Here is a 16,757-nt window from a genome sequence, read left to right on the forward strand (position 1 = left end):
TTCAGTTGTATGATAGTTAAAGGACATTTGATGCGAGCCATGTCATACGTACCGCGGGGAGCGGTGGGTAAGCCTGATGGTTAAAGCGTTCGCTCGTCACACCGAAGACCCGGGTCTGATTCCCGACATGGGTACAATGTGTGAAGCCCATAGTTGGTGTCCCCGCCTGATATTCCTGGAATATTGCGGGAAAAGCGGCGTAAAACTAAACTCACTCACCATACGTACAGTGGTTGAGTGAGTTTAGCGTTACGCCGCACTCAACAATATTCCAGCTATATGGCGACGGTCTGTCAATAATCAAATCTGGACCAGACAATCCAGTGATAAACAACATGAGCATCGATCTAAGCAACTGGGAACCGATGGCACGGGTCATACGTACAGTAAACCGGACGATAACAAACTCAAAGGGACCACTGATTTTGGTTGTTATGACAGTAGTTCGTTATACGCATTTCGATTCAACAAGCAAGTGGTCGGAACCAAATTAAACAGTTCGTTATATCCGTCAGTTCGTTATAAGCATGTTCGTTATAAACATAGTTTACTGTAGTACTGTTTCGAGCGCGACTTTAAGTCTGGTTATCTTCCTTCACCAGCAGAGGGCGAAGGGTAGCCTAATGGTTGAAACGTTCGCTCGTTACGTTGAAGATCGCCGGGTTCGATTCCCCACATAGGTACATAGGAAGCCCATTTCTTGTGTCCCACGCCATGATAATGCTGAAATGTTGATAAAAGCGGAGACAGTCATGAATGAGTGAGTGAGACACTCCTGAATGAGTGAGTGAGTTTTTACGCCGCTTTAGCAATATTCCAGCAATACCAATTGCGGGGACATCAGAAATGGGCTTCACACATTGTACCATGTGGGGAATCGAACCCGGTCTTCGGCGTGACGAGCGAACGCTTTAACCACTAGGCTACCCCACCGCCCCGAGACTCAAACTGGGTTCACATATTATGAACCATGCTGGGGCTCTCGAACCTTGCTCGAAGCATGTTGGGTAGGCGCTTGTACTCACTTGGCTATCCTACCGCCCTGAATTTCGAACGTCGCATTTTGCAAACTTGAAACCAAAACAACGTATTTGTTATACAACATATTGAATTTGTTCATCGTTGTCGATGCTGTTGTTATGTTGTTGTTGTTCTGTTGGTGTTCTTTTTATATTTTGTTTGTTTCATGTTGTTTTTGAGGTTAATTTGTCTGTGTCCGTTTTATAAGACCTAAGGCCAAGTGTTGTTTTTTCAGTTTCATTTATAGCATAAATAGCTTTTCAACACTGCGGGATCTACACATAGTGTGTGTGTGTGTGTGTGTGTGTGTGTGTGTGTGTGTGTGTGTGTGTGTGTGTGTGTGTGTGTGTGTGTGTGTGTGTGTGTGTGAGTGAGTGAGTGAGTGAGTGAGTGAGTGAGTGAGTGAGAGTGAGTGAGTGAGTGAGAGAGTGAGATTGGTTTCGTCGACACTGTGGTTGGAGGGACACCAACGATTCAACGGAGAGCAATAGTGGAAAATAGCTATTCTGGGCTACGTGACAATCACACAAATAAACTCCTTGGGCTTAAAAAAAAAAATTGAATAACAAATAATGTCCTTGTGACAAATAAGTTTCAGAAAATAATGTATTGTAATCTTCATGGAAACGTTAAATATATTTATTATACACAGATAATATCGAATAACTAAATGAAAAGATTCAGTTAGAATACACAAAATTGGTTGTATTTTGGAGCCTTGCGTGTATTTTTGATAATAGAGGTTGGTGAGATGTCTCCCGCGAGAGCTCGTGCGAATATGATGTAAATGTGCTTTTAATGCACGGGCTTTCCCAGCCTGTATAGATCTCACGATTTCAAGATATACGTATCCCCATGCGTCGTCAGCCGTCTGGGTTCGTCAATAAAACACCCAATGGTGACGGCAGAGAGACCCGCATCACGCCCATCACTGCACCATGTGTGGTAAGCCACCAGTCAGTAAGCCAGTAAGCAAGTAAGTCTATTACTATAATAATCTGCGTTACAAGGGAAAGAATTCCCATCGGACCTATTACCTTTTGGGGTGAACAAGGTCAGGATTAATTCATACCTAATTCACTTTGCTTTCTGATATGCATATATTTTTAATTATAAATGTAACATATAAATATATTATCATTTAAGGGGCTGGAACGATCGGAAGTCTCACCCTTTCTCATTTCACAGTCACCTGGGTGGGTCAGGTGGGTCTGTCAGGTGAGGGGCAGTGGAGATAGCCTAGTGGTTAAAGCGTTCGCTCGTAACGCCAAAGACGCTGGTTCGATTCCCCACATGGGCACAATGTGTGGAACATATTTCTGGTGTCCCCGTCGTGATATTGCTGGAATATTGCTAAAAGCGGTGAGATCAGTCAGGTGTATTGTGTATATATTATGTATATGGAACGAAATTGATTTATACTAGTGTAAAGGAGTGAGTGAGTTTAGTTTTACGCCGTTTTAGCAATATTCCAGCAATATCACGGCTGGGGACACCAGAAATGGGCTTCACACATTGTACCCATATGGGAATCGAACCTGGTCTTCGGCGTGACGAGCGAACGCTTTAACCACTAGGCTACCCCATCGCCCCATATTGTTAAGGAAACTTGACTGTAATAAACAACATATATACACTACTCAACGTTTGCTAAGGACCAACTATTAAAGACCATTTCGCTCCATACCAAATGTTGGGCAGTATAGACATTTTAATGTAATACTATTGATAACTGACGTTCAAAGTGTGCCAGTGTGGTGTGTATAAATAGCTTATATATTATATATTTATAGATAATGTGTTTATTTTCTATAATTTGAAGTGTATGTATATATTACAGAGTGTATTTAACAACTCGAGGATAACTGAAAATCGGTAGATACATTACTCAGTGATAATATTATTGTACGTCAATCGGAGGGGATATACCTGACATCCCAACTGCTGTATAACTGTATAATAAAACTTATTTGCGATATTTCTGACAAGAAAAATAGAAATTAAAACACTTTGAGTTTAATTTGGAGCAAAATACAAATTCAAAGATATCAGTAGGTAAATACGTGGTCTTTTTCGTCAAACCTCAATTACCCAGAGAGTGTAAAAATATGACACTGATAGTCGAGTCAGGGCAGTGTCTAACTATTGCAGATACACCTGTGTGTAACGCAGTGTTCAGTGTACTCGCGCTCTGGTTAACACGTGTGCTGGCAACGTGAAATACAGAAATACCAGAATCATATTAATCATAATCATCATGTTATGACTGTTTAATTACATATCCACTATTTACAAATGTGTGAAGATCAACAACGTCGAAAATACACCAACCCCACCCCGCCCTCACAACCACCCCAAATCCCCTCACCACCCAACACCAGATTCCCTCTCTCTTCCCATTTCGGCATACTTAGCTGCCCGTTCATTCCCTCCCCTCCACTGCAAAAATAAATAGATGGGCTATAATAACTTATCAGCTACAGACATACAGATACATAATCATACATATATGGCAATCATTCTATAAATATATAAATAAACATTATCGTCAAGACGCGACACCGCGTACACACTAAACACTGAATCAATCGCTGAAGTGACGATCTATCGCAGCCCATATTGTGTGAAAACTTTAAACGTTGATAGTATCTTGCAATTGTTCACTGTGGGGTTTGTGTGACCAATCTAAGTCAATTACCTCCAAATATCTGATAAAGAGCCTCCGTTAACCTTTGCTAGAAGTTGTATAATATATTCTATTATTAACATATTCTAAATATATATACACGAGAACATAGCTTGCCCGAAACAACACCAATACCTGATCACGCATACCTGATCACTCCTAGTTCTATTCTGTTATGATATATATCCTCGTCTTGATTCGTTACAATAGCTTCGTTTCGGCCTGATTAAACTTACATGGCGCTTTGGAAATACCTGTCAAAACAAATTACTCCCATGTGAGAGACGCCCTGGGCAATGTTGATTGTAACAGATTGCTATGGAGACAGTTCCGAATCGAAACTTATGCAGCGAACGGCCCAAGGGTAGTTATCGTAATAGAATAATAAATACCCTTGAAGATCGAGGATGGTAATTGTTTTCACACGGGTAGTTTCCCTGAACATGTTTATACGTCACGTGACGTTGTCCAGGCATATCACTGCAACACGAATCTAGGATCCTTGCTTATCAGAGGCTCTCACTGGATTGTCTGGTTCAGACTCAATTATTTACAGAACGCCACCATATAGCTGGAATATTGCTGACTGCGGCGTTAAACGACAAATCAGAGATTCCCGAGTCCATCCTCGAAACCCATGGGCATGCATAAATGACAGATTTGAAAATAAATAAATGGTCATTTTTCGGAAGTAAACTTTCTTGCTTGCATGCTTGAAGCGATAGGCATACATGTAGAACACACTTATGTATCTGCTAATGATCTCATGTGTGCTCTATTGCACTGAACACGTGGGCAGATAAGACACATCTGTAATCCTTTGTCTAGCCCTTGTCACAAGAGGCTTTTGTCCACAAATTGCACAAAATATCCATCCTTATTCGGGAATGTCGTGAGAGTGACTGGCATCGAGAAGTATAATTATGTATATATTGTCTATTTCTGAAGAGCTCGATCGTTGGTAATTGTCTACACGTATCCGGAAGTTCTCCTTCAACACTTTCGTTTCGTTAGGCACATCAATCAATTTCTGAAGTCTGAAAATATTTTCAATCTTCACCTGTCGAAGAAAATATCCTCGCTAAAATCATCGACGCTGCGTCCGTTACGACCGTAGTTTGGGAAATCTCGGATCTCGGACGCCGGTCGCAAGACTGATGGCGTCAGACATCGGGCCGTACCCCATGGGTGCCCCCGATGACTACTGGACCTTCCACATCGATGTTGTAGTCCTCCAGCTCAACCATGAACTGAAAACTGTAGGTGACGTCCATGATGTTGCAGCCGACGAGGTCGGTGTCGGCGATGTAGGGCGGTATTGGCAGCTTCACCGCACGCCATCGACGACCATGGCGGTTGTTGAAGCCGTATTCATCATCCCGTTGACTTATAATTTCCCCTGAAGGTAATCTTCTTGTCCTTGACGTGGTAGACGCTGGTCATGACGATGGAGGCGAAGATGCGAAGGATGTCCCTGTCGCTCCAGTTCATTACCTGAGCGTTAACCAAGAGATTCTCTCCTGGCACGCCTCCCCATCTTGTTAACGCTGAAGATATCTTCACCTTGCCGAAGTTGCAACAGCTGAGAAACCTCTTGCTGTTCTGGAGCTCTTTAGGAAGGTAGGTTTCTCTGGATAACGGTGGCCGACGGAAGACAAAGAACGGCTGACTTGTGACGGTGTTGTGAATGGGGTTCGTTGCCTCCAACTCCACCTTCATAACATACGTCACGCTACCGTACACCCCTCGAAAGGAGGATGGAAGGGACTCTGGCAATGGGTGGTTGAACGTGAACTCGTGAGTCCCTCTCCCAAGGTTTAGGCTTTTGAAGACCCCGTCCAGAAGAGACTTCGATATGTCTATGTAGACCTCGTTAGACGTGTAGGTCTTCTTTCGTTCTGGGATCTCCCATGACACGTTGGCCATGCCTTTGAGTATCATGACAATTCTGTTGACACGGATTCCGGAACGCAGGTGCAACAGAACAGTGCCCTTCATCAGCTCTCCTGGGAGGAAGAACTGCTTCCTGTCGTTGTTGTCGTAGTCGAAGTTGATAATCATGTCATCCACAGCCGTCTTGGGGACGTTGTTGCTCATTATCGACGACATCTGAGAAAAAAACGAGACAATGTTATTCTACAATCATCTACCATAATAGATCCGTAAAGATCCTGGTAAGAACCGATCTTCAGTAACCCATGCTTGTCTAAAGAGGCGACTGACGTGATCAGGTGGTCAGACTCGCTGACTTGGTTGACTCACGTCATCGTGTTCCAGTTGCGTAGATCGATGATCATGCTGTTGATCACTGGGTCGTCTGGTCCATACTCGATTATTTACAGACCGCCGCCATATAGCTGGAATATTGCTGAGTGCGGCGTAAAGCTAAACTCACTCACTCTACTATAACAGTAAAGGAGAGCCTTTTTGCGGTGGTGTAGGCTTCAGATCTCATGGTTGAAATATTATTAACGGTCAAGATACATTTGTGAGAATGGGTGCACGGCCAGACAAACTAGTGGTTGATAGCATGAGCATGGGCATGTGATATGATACCGCACAATCTAAAGCCGTTCTACATTCAGAACATATCATAAATTGTTCAAGATGTATTCAAATTAGGTTCATATTCAAAACACATCTCATTTCTCGAGTATAATTTGTTGTTCATTTCAAGTTTTTTGGGGGGAAAGTGACTTTGTTCTAGATCCGCCCCTGATCTTCCAGCAGGGAAAGGGTACCCGGTAGGTTTGTGAATGTACACTTGGAGCATAATAATCCTAAACCATCATTATAAAACATCGCAAACCATCAGAATAAGCAAGCTTTGTGCGTTTTGCAGAAAAGTCTCACGTGTGAATTTTAACCGATGCTCATAAATTAAATCGGTACTGTCGTCAAAACTATTCAGTGTTGATGTGACACGCAGAGCAATCAAAAGAAAACCCATGTGTTTGTTTCGCCCTGTCGATCGAAAATGACAGCACATTTAGCATGGCCGAACAGAAATAATATTCATATCAATTTTAACGACAATCCCTTCAGTTATCCACACCTGTTCTTGAAGGTAACGGGACTCAATATTCACCATGCACCGGTAACGTTTGTTATCCGCTAATGCCCTAAAGAAGCTCTCGTTAAATTGAATTCAAATAAAGAAAGATATGTTTCAAAACATTTACTGAAACAGCTCAAGAATGTATTCGAGATAAAGGCGTGGCTCGGGTGTTAAGTCTTGTCGGGGAATGTAATAACATAATAATAATGACATAATAACATCTTGGGTGTGTCTGTGGCCAATTGTTACCCTTCGTTTTCACAGCTGTTTGGCGGTAAATAAACATTTAAACTGATTTATGTTTATATTTAGCTAAAGGTGGCATGACATGCACTTTCTCTGAATTTTAAAAAAAGGGTTAATAATCTTGAATTTAATAGTACATATGAATGGTAATCCCTACATGATGCATTTGACACCAAAACATTCCATTGAATAAAGATCAACACCAAATGCGTGTTCATTGGTTGAGCGAATCTAATGCGTTTAAGCTGAATGGATGAGGGGCGGTGGGGTAGCCCAGTGGTGAAAGCGTTCGCTCGTCACGCTGAAGATCCGGGTTCGATTTCCACATGGGTACAACGTGTGAAGCCCATTTCTGGTGTCCGTCGCCGTGATATTTCTGGAATATTGCTCAAAGCAGCGTAAAACACAACTCACTCACTCACTGAATGGATGCTGAATACATGTAATGGCGATTAAACTGGTTAACTGACATCCTATGACGCACCGTAATGTTTTGCTATTTCTTTTTCACACGGGAAAGCCTCCGTGGTGTAGTGGTTAGAGCGTCCGCCCGGAGAGCGGAAGGTCGCGGGTTCGATCCCCGACCGCGTCATACCAAAAGACGTTAAAATATGGTACTTGTTGGTCCCCTGCCTGGCGTTCGGCATTAATGGGTACAACAAGGACTGGTCGGCTCGGAGTCAGTATAATGTGTCTGAGTGTGGGTATTCATGCTTCACTGCGGCATGGTATCTCAGTGGGCTAGCACTATAAAACCAGCTTACGTCTGGGCTAGTACAAGCAGCCGTACATACATACAACACGCATGCACGTCGTCATATGAGCGAAATATTCTCAAGCACGACGTTAAACCCAATTTCACCTCACCTCTTTTTCACACGGGAGGTGGGGAGCCTATAGTGGTTACAGCGTTCACTCGTCACGCAAATACCCTGGTTCGATAATGAAATATAATTGATATTAATTTTGCCAACGTATTTATACTGTTAGACAAACGTGTTGAAGACGCCGCCTCCTGTCCTGTCGGGGGCGGTGGGGTAGCCTAGAGAACCCAGAGACCCGGGTTCGATTCCCCACATGGGTACAATGTGTAAAGCCCATTCCTGGTGTCCCCGTCGTGATATTGCTAAAATCAGCGTAGAACCCAACTCACTAACTCAGTGTGTTATATCTGCATTCTGTTATAATAAAATACTGACCCGTTCGCTACCGAAGTTACGTTCCGGAAGTGACGTCACCACAACCATAGTTCCCGTGTCCAGCACCCTCTTTTCTTGTTCGTGAATTATTTATTTTGACAAGTTTTATTTTTAGAATCTACCTGGAAATGAAACTTTAATGCGGAATGGGTTCATGATAGTTATCAAAAAAAGATGGAGATCCAAATTTGAATTCACTGGACTGGCGAGGGTGATTTTAAAGTATGTTTACTTCGTAAACGTGCAGGGCGGTGGGGTAGCTTAGTGGTTAAGGCGATCGCTCGTCACGCAGACGACCCGGGTTCGATTCCCACATGGGCATAATATGTGAAGCCCATTCCTGTCCCCCGCCGTGATATCGTTGGAATATTGCTACAAAGGCGGCGTAAATCTAAACTCACTCGCTCGCTTACTCACTCGTAAACTACGAAACAAATTCTTATTATGTCAACATTTTAAATCAGTTTCAACCAAAATGTAAACCCATTTGGAAAAGATAAAATGTCACGAAAAATCATACACTAAACGTAAAGAAAAAATGTCATCAGGGTGTCAACATCTTCGGTAACGACCAATCAGCTACATGTGTCGGTGATCACAACACATGAATAAAACTGCGAGTAATCGTTCCTATTGACTGCAGCTATGAACCCAGTATATTCTCACGGGAAATATAGAAGTGGTTAGTTCAGTTCGTTTACTGATCCTGATTGTTTAGTCAGGTTTTTTCTAGCGACATTAATCAGTACGGGACATACCGCCATGAAAACGAGTTCTTCTGCTGCCCTACTTTAAAAAATAAAATATATTTTGAATTAAAGGTACGCTATAAAACTCGTTGTGATAAACCACGTTGTGTGCTAGAATGACAGCTTAGGGTATTATGCTCACACCTTACCTGACCATGGACAGTAGTAAATTCACAGAATACTTAATCCGTGTTTGAAAGGAGATCTACATTTCGGATCACGCCATTTTAACAGCCTCGTTTGAAATATTCAACCGGTGCCGCGTCTGTTCAGCGCAACTGAATCTGTGGTACCAGGCAATATTCCAGTCAAAGACTGGCATGCGTTACAACATAATATACTCTTTCATAACCTTTTACAATCCAGTGCTTAACTTCACTGTGTCAGCGTCGTCAGCGACAACGTTCTCAATGACAGCAGTGACAGCAGTGACAGCTCTGAGCGTGATCGTTCAAAGAGTGAGGTTATTGGGTCAAGTATTCGAACCATATATACCGAACAAGAAAATTTAAAGAACACCCTATCCTTTCCTATTAATGTCGTTAATCTGCCATGATCGATTAAACATAGCGATTCAATCCATACTTGTAGACTATTGAATTCGTTACAGGAATGGAAATTATCAAATTACTTGGTCAAATCATTGACTGTTTAGCAAAATGGTAAATTGTTCTGGCTATGAATGATGAATATATAAAATAATATATAATATAAAGTATATATACCCTTAATTCAACTGAATCAGAACTGAATCACATGTGAATTAAGCGCTTACATTGTCGAATATATCAACAAGAATCGAAATTTCCTGAGTAAGTTAAAGGATATTAAACAAATATCGATATATCTCTTATTGAACATCGAAAGTTACATTCAACTAGCTACTGTAACATTTTCAGTGATTATCTTACCTTTTATGACACAAATGGATTAAATGTATTAAACTGTTCCTCGTGTAGCTAATATCCAAGTGACCACACCTCACGGTTGTGTACCGAAGTGTTCATTCATTTCTCAACCGCACCTAACTGTAGGCGAATAGGTTTGCCCTAAATAACGTTGTGGCCTAGTGTAACTGTATATAGATACCGTCAACAAACGGGTAGCCGGATGCGACGCCACCCTGTATTGTCAACCAGTCAGCTAATACTGGGTAACTGTCTCGTCTTTGCTTGTGATCAGTGCAAATATGTGGCGGAGCAGAGGGAAAGGACCTCAGGCTGTTCCGTGGGTGTGGTGAAGTCCAGTAATGAGATCATTGCGGGTTGATTTAAGGCTATATAAATATACATGTGTTTACATGCCGCTGATGTCTTCACGGTGATGTGTTGTCTGGCATTTATTGACATGTTGATAGTTTTCTCAATGTGAACAGTAAACTTTATTATTCAACAATGCCCAACTCAGTATCAAGAGTAAATTCGAATGACCTTTAGGTTATGCACCTGAACAGCCACCATCCCAAGTTTTTACCATGACGTCATAGAGGGGTGGGGTGTAAGAAAGGGTGGGGTGTTTAAGAGATTAATAACAATTGATCTGATATTTATTTTATTAAAAGTTGACCTTATCATGAAACTGCCACAACGCCTAGAGATGTCATTGAGCAGTTGAGCTCTCGTTGGAAACGAGATACTGGATGGAGTTTATGTAATTACATGTGTACATCCATTTGAGCACACGTTCGTAGTGGGGAGGGGGTTGGACTGGGTGGTTAAAGCGTTCGTTCGTCACGCCGAAGACCCGGGTTCGCTTTGGGTACAATGTGTGATGCCCATTCCTGGTGTCCCCCGCCGTGATATTGCTGGAATATTGCTAAAGGCGGTGTAAAACTAAACTAACTTGCAGTGGGGAACAATACTAGTTATTCGATGCAGTCGAAGAATGTCTTTAAAAAATCTGTAAGGATCATGAATATTTTAGTGCGTATTTTTATGAAATTGTGTGTTCCGTATTCACTGTTAAAATATTCATGGTTTCCGTTTCTCAGTATACATTCTCTTGTGAAGTACACACTGTGACACACATACTTTTGTCTTTGACATAAGTAGTTTATCTATCGGTGTAAATACAGTGCGACGACAACGATAAATAGTTCCAGTATATTTTACAACCAGAGTATTTAATATTTCATGACACCTTAAATCTTTTTTTCTTCTGAAATCATTGCAAGCTTCTAAAAATAATGAACCCATGAAGATCCTCGTTAGAATATTGATCTTCAGTAACCCATGCTTGTCGTAAGAGGCGACTAACGGGATCGGGTGGTCAGGCTCGCTGGCTTGGCTGACACATATCATCGGTTCCCATTTGCGCAGATCGATGCTCATGCTGTTGATCACTGGATTGTCTGGTCCAGACTCGATTATGTACAGACCGCCGCCATATAGCTGGAATAGTGGTGAGTGCGGCGTAAAACTAAACTGACTCACTCTAAATATAATGAAACGACGGACCACACACAAAGGAATTCACACCCAGTCTGTGGTTTGTCCATATGAGAAACACGAAAAAGAGTCGCACAGGATTCAGTTACGTAATCAGCCCGTAACTACTCCCCACAACTGTGCCACTCATACCCCCTACCCCGAACCCCAAACTCCCCTGCACCACTCTCCCCACTCCTTTAATACCCCCCACCCTCCAACCCTCACACAGCCACACACACTCTCACTCATGACCCCATCTCCTATCCATGTTCTCTCCACCAGCCCCTCCGACCGACACTCCTTCCCTCCCATCGCCCATTACCCCCATCCTTGCCACCCGTCCTTCCTAATGTTTACAGATTCAAGCGATAAATGGCTGGATTTCAACAGAAATTGACTCTAGTCATATTGCATCGATCGATTACGGTTGAGGAGTCGTATTGAGAAAAAAATGTTTTCTGGTGGGATAAGTGTTTAAGCCCTAAGCTGATCTACGAGTTACCTTTTCCCCCGATTCACCGATGCGTAAATGTCGTTCACAATAAGGTATGAATGTCAACGCGAACTACCTTTGATGGCATCTATTTACAACCACTTAAATGTACCTTGACATTCGAAATCGCTCCTGGGATTGTGAATGAAATAGTGGTTCATATTATGTACTGTTATTATCAAGTGGACATGAATATTCGTAACTTCATTTTGTTTGAAGCTAAGGGATGTATTTGGTGGTATTACCTTGGTGTATTCAGTTGCAAAGTGAACCTAGTGAATTCAGTACTTATATTCAGGCCTTGCATATTGTAACAAAATTCCCGGCTGGTGTTCATTGGTATGACATATCTACCAGTTTGGCATACATACCAGTTTGACATATATACCAGTTTGGCATATTCAGGCTTATGACATGGTCACAATCATATGTTCACCATTATTTCAAATTTACCGATATGACATTTACCTGTTCAACATGTTCAACACTATGACACTGTCATGATGTTCACTGGCATGTTATTCACTGTCATGGTATTCATTATTGTCATGATACTGACTGTCATATTCACCGTCACGATATTCGCTGGCATGATATTCACTGTCATGGTATTCATTATTGTCATGATACTCACTGTCATATTCACCGTCACGATATTCGCTGGCATGATATTCACTGTCATGATATTCGCTGTCATGATATTCACTGTCATGATATTCGCCATCATGATATTCACCGTCATGGTATTCGCCGTCATGATATTCGCCATCATGATATTCACCATCATGATATTCGCTGTAATGATATTCACTGTCATGATATTCACTGTCATGATATTCGCCATCATGATATTCACCGTCATGGTATTCGCCGTCATGATATTCGCCATCATGATATTCACCATCATGATATTCGCTGTCATGATATTCGCCGTCATGATATTCACTTTCATGATATTCACCGTCATGATATTCGCTGTCATGATATTCGCCGTCATGATATTCACTGTCATGATATTCGCCGTCATGATATTCACTGTCATGATATTCACCGTCATGATATTCACTGTCATGATATTCACTGTCATGATATTCGCTGTCATGATATTCGCCGTCATGACTGATATTCGCCGTCATGATATTCATTGTCATGATATTCGCCGTCATGAATGATATTAGCCGTCATGATTTTCACTGTCATGATATTCACTGTCATGATATTCACCGTCATGATATTCGCCATCATGATATTCACCGTCATGAAATTCACTGTCATGATATTCACTGTCATGGTATTCATTATTGTCATGATACTCACTGTCATATTCACCGTCATGATATTCGCTGTCATGATATTCACCATCATGATATTCACCATCATGATATTCGCCGTCATGATATTCACCGTCATGATATTCGCCGTCATGATATTCACGGTCATGACATTCACGTGTCCACAAATGATTTTCTATAATATTTCACGTCAGCATGAAAATCAGAGTGAGTGTGTAACCTTACATGCTTCCAACTATTTATGACGGTTGATGAAGTCTGTCAACACTGATATTGTTCGTAAGTTAGCCATTTGAATTGAAGATGCTCTATCAATTAGAAATCAACATGTATGTATGAACTGTATTGTGTGACTGAGGTGTATCAGCTGTTTTATGGCTATTTAGGATTTAATACGACAGACATTTGTTTTCAGTGCACCCTATCCCGACCGTGATACCGAAAATACCAATATCGCGTCAATGTGCCACGTCACCACGCCACGTGCACGTCAAGTCACAAAACCACATTAACACACAACGTCACCCCACCACATTAACACACAACGTCACCCGACCACATTAACACACCAGGTCACCCCACCACATTAACACACCAGGTCACCCCACCACATTAACACACCAGGTCATCACAAGATGTCACCACGCCACGTCCCCACACCCCCTCTCCCCACACCCAACCACCACACCACAATCGTCTCCCAATACCCCACACCCCCTCTCCCCACACCTATCACCCCGTCTCCCCACACCCCACCATCACACCACAACAGTCTCCCAATACCCCACCATCACACCACAACCGTCTCCCCAATACCCCCACCTCACCACACCACACCCCCTCTCCCCACCACCACACCGTCTCCCCACACCCGCCCACCACACCACACCCCGTCACCCCTCACCGCACACCCATCCACCACACAACACTCAGTCCTACCCACACCCACACACCCCGTCTCCCCACACACCACACCGCCACACCACACCAGACACATTGTCCTGGTGACAGGTGGTGTTACCTTTGCACGTACCGAGTACAGGGTACCTCCGTCAACAATCCACCCGTTGTATATGTCCTCATATCAGACTATGAATAGAACCAGCTATACACGGAGATGTTTCTGCTCGACGGTGTTCACCAATACGTCTGGTCACGTAATCTGACAAAGCCCTGCGTGATAAAGACTCTCATTATGTCGTCAGGAAATATTTCGCAAGGACAAGTTTACATGAACCAACACCTATTTTCAGTTAACAAGCCAGCTGTACTTTTAAACTTGTGTAAATACAACTTAGCAGATCGCTCTGGTTATGTGAATGGAATCAAAATGTTTGCTTTTTGCATATTCAATAGTGAATATATTATCCCGACTTGTCAATTATCCGCCTGAAGATCCAAGTCGGACGAATTAGTCATGCTTGTAAGATTCGACGAACGGGATCAGGTGTTCAGTCTCTGCGATGCATGTCATGGTATCACAATTGCGTAGATCGATGCTCATGATGGCAATCACTGAACTGTCAGACTCGATCTCAGACTCGATCTCAGACTCGATTATGTTCAGACCGCCATCATACAGTTAAAATCTGACACGCCCCGTTTGGAATAAGTCTTCAGTAACCCGGGGCCATGCTTGTCGTAAGAGGTCTTTTCTTTCACAGAAGTTACAAGTATTCCCGGTCTTTGTCAAGTTTGACTGGGTCTTGGCCAGACTGGTACAGAAAGTATGTACACATGTTATCTCAATGAATGCTGTGGTGCAGTGCTGATGTGTGGGGTTGGTGAAGATGATAATATATAGAGGATATTATATGAGTATTTCATGTCATACTATGTTTAAGACACGAGTGCCTAAATTTTGGTATTTCCCGAGCGAGAGCGACGGATATACCGATATTTAGGCACGAGTGTCGTAAACATAGTATGACATGGGCATGATTATAATATTCTGTTTATTACCGAAGTCGTCAAATTGAGGAAAATAAACCCAAATCTACTTTCAAACATAGGCTGGCTACCCGCGGTTGCCGCATGTAGAACGGAACGTCACAGAAGAAACGTGACGTCATAGCATTGTTCATGACTTCACGTCACCATGACCATGATATTTTGCCCTAGGGCATCGAATGACAAATATGAACCCCGATATGTTCGCCCTCGTAACCTGCATACCTCCCTCTTCGAACCCACGAAGAACCGGTTTAGACCAGACAGGCGGATGAAGAGCAATGCAACCCTTGAAGATCCGGGTTAGAATTGATCTTCAGTAACCCATTCCTGTCGTAAGAAGTGACTAAGGGGATCGGGTGGTCATGCTCGCATTTTATCGTATTCTAATTCCGAAGATCGTTGATCATGATGTTGATCATAAGATGTTGGTGTCATGTTAAACAACAAACATCAATCATATGGCCGAGTACTGAGTTTAACAACAGTGGCGAATGTCTCGGTATTTCTTTGTGTTTCTGATATCCAACCTCAGGGCGATGGGGTAGACTAGTGGTTAAAGCGTTGGCTCGTCACGCCAAACACCCGGGTTCGAATCCCCACATGGGTACAATGTGTGAAGCCCGTTTCTGGTGTCCCCAGCCGTGATGTTGCTGGAATATTGCTAAAAGCGGCGTAAAACCAAACTTAGTCAGTCAGTCAGTCTGATATCCAACCTCAAAGGAAAAAGGAAATATTAGCAAAAAATTAAGAATATTTCTTATGAAAATAAATAATTTAGATCACTTGGTAATAGTTTTTAATTGACCCAGATCGATTTCTGAACCAATTTTGAATAAATGTAAATGACGAAAGACGGACTTTTTAGTTAGTACCTACTTTTTTGGTGAGGGGGCAAGGATAAGGGTTGTTTTGTTTTTTTATCACTCAGGGCTTAGCCAACCACATCTCAGAAATCCAGGTAAGGAGACCTAGGAAACAGAGAAGCACACAGAGGCTGGCTTAAGACACATTGGCTCGTTTACAGCAAGTTTCTGCATAAGACACCAAGTACATGTATGTTTCAGATAATCAAGTCGTGGGGTATTCAACCCCCGGACGTCACAGGACGATTGACAAAGACATTGCACGGATCCATCACAACAAATCTCGGGTAAGAAAATTGCCAATTTCGTTGTGTTCTGATATGAGATTTTGGATTTTCCAGAGTCGACTATTTACACCTCGAACTTCAACCCATGTGACCTCATGGCTGATGCTTCGGATATGAACCCAACCTTCAGTTTGTAAAACAATGTCCAGCGGACATAACAATAAAGGGGCGGTGGGGTAGCCTAGTGGTTAAAGCGCTCGCTCGTCACGCCGAAGACCCAGGTTCGATTCCCCACATGGGTACAATGTGTGAAGCCCATTTCTGGTGTCCCACGCCGTGATCCTGATGGACTATTGCTAAAAGCGGCGTAAAACCAAACTCACTCACTCACTCATTACAATAAATCTAACATTATGAAACAGGATTGCAGACAAGATATGGATTACATAAACCATTGATTTATTTGCTAAAAGAAAACAACCATTATATAACATAACAACAACATAACAAATATAGAAAGTGTTTATAGGTTATTCCAAATG

The 16,757-nt window shown here is 42.4% G+C and overlaps 1 protein-coding gene across 1 annotated transcript; it reads right to left on the reverse strand.

Annotated features, from left to right (window-relative positions):
• Nucleotides 1-4,569: 4,569 nt before the first annotated feature.
• LOC124263119 (arrestin domain-containing protein 2-like) lies at nucleotides 4,570-10,140 on the reverse strand. Its single transcript, XM_046697682.1, has 2 exons — nucleotides 9,870-10,140; nucleotides 4,570-5,815 (listed from the first exon to the last, which is right to left on the reverse strand). Exon 2 carries the CDS (start codon nucleotides 5,813-5,815, stop codon nucleotides 5,081-5,083), a length of 735 nt encoding a protein of 244 aa, XP_046553638.1. The 5' UTR covers nucleotides 9,870-10,140; the 3' UTR covers nucleotides 4,570-5,080.
• Between the last annotated feature and the right edge of the window lie 6,617 nt (nucleotides 10,141-16,757).

This window comes from Haliotis rubra, unplaced genomic scaffold, assembly GCF_003918875.1.
Source record: "Haliotis rubra isolate DU_JTF1 unplaced genomic scaffold, ASM391887v1 Scf868, whole genome shotgun sequence".
In the NCBI taxonomy this organism is placed as follows: domain Eukaryota; kingdom Metazoa; phylum Mollusca; class Gastropoda; order Lepetellida; family Haliotidae; genus Haliotis; species Haliotis rubra.

Bases quoted from the DNA above. Each gene is read 5' to 3' on its own strand.
- LOC124263119 (XM_046697682.1), bottom strand. From the start codon at position 5,815: ATGTCGTCGATAATGAGCAACAACGTCCCCAAGACGGCTGTGGATGAC.